The sequence below is a fragment of the Ciona intestinalis genome, chromosome 1 (assembly GCF_000224145.3).
Source record: "Ciona intestinalis chromosome 1, KH, whole genome shotgun sequence".
Lineage (NCBI taxonomy): Eukaryota > Metazoa > Chordata > Ascidiacea > Phlebobranchia > Cionidae > Ciona > Ciona intestinalis.
This window is the reverse complement of record NC_020166.2, coordinates 4,417,393-4,423,787: the sequence shown is the minus strand read 5'-3', so window position 1 is coordinate 4,423,787 and position 6,395 is coordinate 4,417,393. Positions and strand designations below refer to the sequence as shown.

Sequence of the window (6,395 nt, the reverse complement as noted above, 5' to 3'; positions counted from 1 at the left end):
AAGTTACGTTGTTTCCATCAGAGCCATAGAAATACCGAGTAGTCCAACCCATTGTTACGTAAAAGACAAATTGAACGGCAATTTGGTTCCAAAATAACACAGTAGGTATAGGGAAAATGCATGTTTTTCGGTAAATTAGAGAAAAACTTAAGTCTAAAAACAAATTTAAAGGTTGAAAAGTGTAAAAAACAAGTGTTATTTGTTTTCTGTATCAAAAAAAGTCAAAAAATGGAATTAGAAGCGGTTGATTTGTGACATTTTAGTCATTTAATGGGGGTAAATTTATATGTTTTTTCAAAAAAATGTTTGGTAATGTAAATAGAAGCTGTTTTACGCCTTTCCACAAAAGGAAATCGCAAATAAAACTCAACAAGTTCGTTTAAATTCATTGCGAAAGTCACCGCTTTTGCTCCATTTTGAACACACAAAGACGGCAGTTGGACTACTCGGTGTTTTTACGACTCTGGTTTCCATGACTCTTGTGCATACAATAGACACCATTTTTTCCGCATAGCTATAGTTAAAATTGAAAGATTAATCACTAAAAAAACAAAATATATTTTGTGAATGTATTTAAAACATAATTTAGCACGAATGGTTGCACGCCCGCTAAGTTTGCATAAGTACTTCAGCAACACACCAAAAAGCGTGGCACGCGTTTGTGGCACCATGGAGTTATGGACTATGAAGCATGTAAGTCGTAAGTGATCATATAAAATGGATTCGTTTTTGGCGAACCGTTGTTCTTGTTGTAAGCACCTACGTGGCCGATGTTACGGGAGTCTAGTTTTCCGGAAACCTGGTTCCATCGACTACTTATTTTTTGGGAAAGCAAGCGGGACATGTGTAAGAAGCTGCAGATTGCGAGCCACGTGGGATTGAAACATTTACAATTTCACACTACGAAATACGACATCTGTGGAGGGCGGCTAATGTTGAGGTTGTAGTTCGCGAGTTCACGTCCCGCAGCCTCGCGACGACGCTGTTCCATCCTGCCCCGTCGCACACGCCATCCGACTCCGCAACCTCAAGAGGTCGTTTCTGAACCGACGCACACGCTATCCGACGCACAACGTGATTGCACATAGATGTATGACATTTTACGGCACATCTCAGTTTATTGTACAGTGAAGGTGCGGCATCGTGCTTACAAGACAAAGTGAGAACAGCAGGGTATTACTAAGACCCGTACTGCCTCACAACACAGGAAAGTGCAAGGTTTATATAACGAGAAACACGTATCACAAAACAATAAACGCGTCATTGGCATGTGGCAATTAAGGACAACACTAAGTGGAGGGATGGAGGAACGGAGGGTCAGAGGGAAACTAGGTACTAAAAGGAGGGAAGGAGGGAAAATACCGGTACTAAAAGGAGGGAAAGAAGCGAAATGGAGGGAGGAAGATAAACAATAATTTCTTTGCTTCAACCCTATGGGCGGATAGAAACTATTTTTTACCCAAAATTAGTGAAGTGACGGTAGGGAAATGGTGGAGGAACGGAGGCAAATGGTGGAGGGACAGAGGGAAACTATTTTTTACCCCAAATAAGTGAAGAGATGGTATAAGGAAACTGGTGGAGGAATAGAGGGAACTATTTTTTATTTCAAATAGGTGGAGGGACGGAAGGAAAGTGGTAAATAGTCTGTCCCTTCACCAGTTCCCCTCTGTCCCTCCGCTTATTTTGGGTAAAAAAATAGTTTCTCACCGTCTTTCCACCATTTCCCTCTGTTCCTTCATCAGTTTCCCTCTGTCTCTCCGCTTATTTTAGGTGAAAAATAGTTTCCCTCTGTCCCTTCACCAGTTTCCCTCCGTCCCTTCCCAATTTCCCTCTGTTCCTCCGCTTATTTTGAGTGAAAAATAGTTTCTCTCCGTCCTTCCACCGTTTCCCTACCGTCCCTCCACCTTTTTAAGGTAAAAAGCAGTTTCCCTCCGTCCCTACACCAATTTCCCTCCTCCCTTCACTTATTTTGGGTAAAAATAGTTTTCCTCTGTCCCTCCATCAGTTTCCCTACTGTCCTTCCAGTTTGCTATCTTCCCTCCTTCCCTCCGTCACTCCCTCTCCTCCTTTTAGTACTTAGTTTCCCTCCATCCCTCCTTTTAGTGTTGTACCACCTGGGGACCACACAACTGGGTAATCGTTTTATTATCACGATTAGAATGACGGAAAAGTAGATGTTACGTAAGCAGCAAAACTGCATTCAATTCCCGTTCTAGTTTTCGCTATACAGCGTTGCTCTGTATTCAATCTGTATGCGTAGTTTTAGATTTAGCTATTTTTATATAGTACAATAGGGGAAGACAGGACACTTAAGCACATATTGCCAAATATTTCCAAAATCAAAATAGATGACGGTTTTTGGGTAATACCACGAATTTGTATCATTCCTTTATTATTTGACAACACTTTAATAAAATATAATAAAACACATTGATAAAGTTTCTATTTTGCTACAAATTGGGTATTACTACTCTGTTTTCGGCACAAGCCACTTCTCGTAAATTATCACCAAGTGCAAATGACCAAATTTCTATTATTTTCAAAATGTTATCTTTTTATTATATTAGTATCTTATAATTGAATAACCCCTGAGGTATAAATTACTAAATTAAAAGCAAACCTTTCAAAAGTTTGGCAAAGAAAACATACAAAACTACAATGTGGGGGAAGATGGGAATCTGAATTGAAATATATTTACATTAGCATTATTCTGCAACTTCTAGTTAACCTACCGAATTTAACAGGCTGTGCTAGTTTCTTTGCCATGTTAACTTTATATATACCGTTAAACCGATATTTTTTGTTGTTTTTATCTCAAATTAAAGTCATATTGACCCCTGCCTATTTTCTTCATGCTTATATCTCAGTGTTTTTTTACAAAACTAGTTTTATGAGACAAAATCGTACGAGATATCTAAGGTTGTTTTATGAAGCTATGAAACTAGTTTAATCGTTCGCACACGCAAACTAAAAAAAATCATCGGCTATACTATGATTTAGCGAGCATTAAAAAATAGCACCTTACTATTTCGCATTTTTTATCTGTTCAAAGTAGCCTATACAGTTTCTATTTTACATATTTTTTTAATATTTAAAAACAGTAATCAGCTTTGACAGGCGTTTCATAAAGTCGTGATTATACTGTCGAATAATTCTGTAATCTTATTTTCCTGATTATTATTAAATGGGGGTCCGTAAAAAGAAAATTAAAACAAGTATCGTCTAACAAAGTGTCCCATCTTTCCCCACCCTACTTATATCATTAACAAGAACACATTAGTAACAAATACAATGTCTGGGTGTATGAAAGCGTAAACCAGTACACAGATCAAGACCAATCTAAACACAATGAAACGATTAGGAAAATGTGGCAGTTTCCGAATCAAAGGCCTGACACCGCTCTAGCATAACTGTACAAGCATGTAACCTTATTCCATCTAAAGACCTCAGTAAATCTTGATTACCGAAAAAAGTTTAATCGCGCGGTTTCAAACTTTGACCGCTACAGTAGTATTATAGATAGTAAGGGAGCTATCAAAGAGATTAAAATGGTTTAATCTCTTTATATAGTAGTTTTCATGCATATCTAAACATAGGCCTACCTATAGTAGTATATAAGTATCTACGTTTTGTTTCCCATTTTTTTGTTTAATTTAGTGTCAAAGTTTGGCAGAGTTTTGTAGGCCCACCTAACTAAACTTCCTTTCATTATTTTTTGTAATTGCGGTGTTGCCTTTTCTTCCAAGCAACAGCAAGATTATTTTTGTAGTTAAACGAAAACTCGAGATTTAATTAAGAAGAAGTGGTATAAGAAATAGGAATCTGTAATAGTATAATATTTTTATGGGGAATTAGTGTTACGCACTGATGATTTTCTTTTTATTTTATTTTGGTTTCTCGTTTTTCCTTAGGGTAGTGATAGGATTGATCATCATTAGTATCGCCACGGTATAAGTAATGAAGTTACCCCATTGTAAGTTTACATGGGTGTCATTCTTTTTCTCTTAAATAGACTAGCTAGAGTCCACCGAACCAACAAACAACACCTAAAAAAGTTCTATCTTTTCCAGATGTACTTTGGTAAACCATGTTTTATAGATACCAATATGTAGCTATACAAAAACACATTTTTATTGCAAACAGTTAGTACTGACGGAAGTTTGGATCTGTGTTTTGTGGATTACTGTATTGATGCAGGAATGCAGAATGGGGTACACTGCGGTTTTAAGGGACAAGACACAATCAGTATGGTACACTCATTCATGCTAGACCATAATTTTGCTAAGAGCCATACAAATACAGAAAAAAATTCGCTTGGTGAAGATTTGGACGAAGTGGCCGGTGAGAGTCGGTTGTCAACACGTAGCAGTTTAAGCGGCAAATCCGGAATATCAGCAACTCCTTCCTTGACCCAAGAAAGATGGAAGAGATCTTTATGTAGTTTGCTAAATGACTGTGAAGGTGTAAAAGCTTTTCAAACGTATCTGCAAGAATGTGATCAAGAAATTACACTTATATGTTTGTTGGCATTAAAAGGATTTCGAAATTTTGGAATGAAGGAAAATATTCCAAACAGTGGGAATTCATCAGCTGCATCATCAACCACTGGATCAATAACAAACAAAAGTATGACATTGATGGATGAAGAAACAAAACGTAACAGGTAAAATATTATCTTGTATGGTATTTCATTTATGGCGTCGTGGCAAAGTGGTAAGCGCGTCTGCCTGTAACCCAAAGGTTATCGGTTCAAGGCTCGTCGCTGATACCATTGTGGGCGTAGGTGTCCTTGAGAGACAAGACACTTGACAGTAATTGCTTCAACCCAGTGGTCACTAATTATCAGCCATATATAAAAAAATCTTTAAAAAAATAATCACCCACAAAGTAACATACATAATAACTCAATAAACCAAGCGTGTTAATAAGAATTACAGGGCCTGTAGCAGCCTCACCTGTATCGGTTAGTCAGTTAACGGTTTCAAATAAAATTGGGAAAATCCACAGCCCTAATTAAGGGGTAAATTTTCGTTAGTTATCGTTGTTGCTTGCCATGTAGGATGAGTTCCTACATTAGTTTTTTTTCCTGTTAAAAAATTTTGTTAAAGTATACAATTTTTTTTATTATATATATATATTTATATATAGTAGGGTGGGGGAAGATGGGAGCATGGGACACCTTTTTTGTTTAGTTTTCTCTTTCCATTTGGTAGTAAACAAAGAACATTCAATGAATTATGAAACCGTATCCTCACGACTTCCACAAACCGTTGTTAATTGTTTAAAACACGATCGGGCTATTTGGATATTATGTATTAAAGGTGTCCCATCTTCCCCCACCCTACTCTTTATATATATTATAAACTAGTTAATCACCAAACGTTTTAGTAAGTTTCCAAATAAAAACAGGCTATGGCTTAATTATCGACAACTGATTCCATGCCTGCCAAAGCGCATGTAACCTTGTACATGCACACATACTCGCACATACACTCAGGCAGACGAGTGCACGAGTCGGTGCGTTTGCATTAACCAATTCTTGAACTTTACACTGCGACGCTTGTGAAGCCTAAACTTATTAATATGTCAATTCGTCGGCATCTTTAACTATCTGGAAAATAAGTTAAAGTACCTAAAGACGCACTGTCAATCAACGCATTACGTATGGCTGCCCTACGTGAACAGAAATAGGTATTTCTGTAACTGTTGAAGGAAATTGTTACCAGTTATTGATGTTAAAAAGGGGGAGACTGGTCCCCCTAATCCCCCCTTAGGAGCACCACTGAAACTATAAAAAAGTAAAGAAGTTCTTTAAATAAGATACTTAGGCAGCAAACATAGAGCCATGGCTTTGTTTAAGAGGTCTGGATTTTTTTACTAAAAATGTCTGAAATACACCGATTGTTACCTTATTCAGTCCGAAGCTAAAGCTTCCCCAAAGTGAAATATGGCATCTTTTTCAAGCTTTTTTTTGTAATCTATTCAGGGTTAGAAGCATAGACTCTTCGCTAACGTGTGCAGGTTGTGCTTGCAAAGCATTTTTTGTTTTGTAAAAAGAAACAGATGGGAGAGTACTCCATGGCATCGCGTGCCATATTATCTCTCATTTTTAAAATAGCTCAACCTTTCTGGAGTACATGGAGAATTACTACAAAAACTCAAACTGAGGCTTTGTTTTATTTATAATAGTGAAATTAGACGTTTTTAATTTTGCAACTATCTCCAGTAAGTATCATGTCGGCCGGTATGACGTTAACTTTCCGGCGCCGTGGCGTAGTGGTTAGCGCGCCTGCCTGTAATCATTAGGTAATGGGTTCAAGGCCTTTAGCTGCTACCATTGTGGGCGTATGTGTCCTTGGGCAAGACACTTAACGACAATGGTCCAACCCAGTGGT

The 6,395-nt window shown here is 37.6% G+C and overlaps 1 protein-coding gene across 1 annotated transcript in view; it reads left to right on the top strand.

Moving 5' to 3' along the window:
* The first annotated feature begins 4,075 nt into the window (after window positions 1-4,075).
* Window positions 4,076-6,395, top strand: part of axin (protein) — a 9,225-nt gene continuing 6,905 nt past the window's right edge. The window contains 1 exon segment of the mRNA NM_001078192.1: window positions 4,076-4,663. Coding sequence (NP_001071660.1) covers window positions 4,200-4,663 — 464 coding nt within the window. The 5' untranslated portion in view covers window positions 4,076-4,199.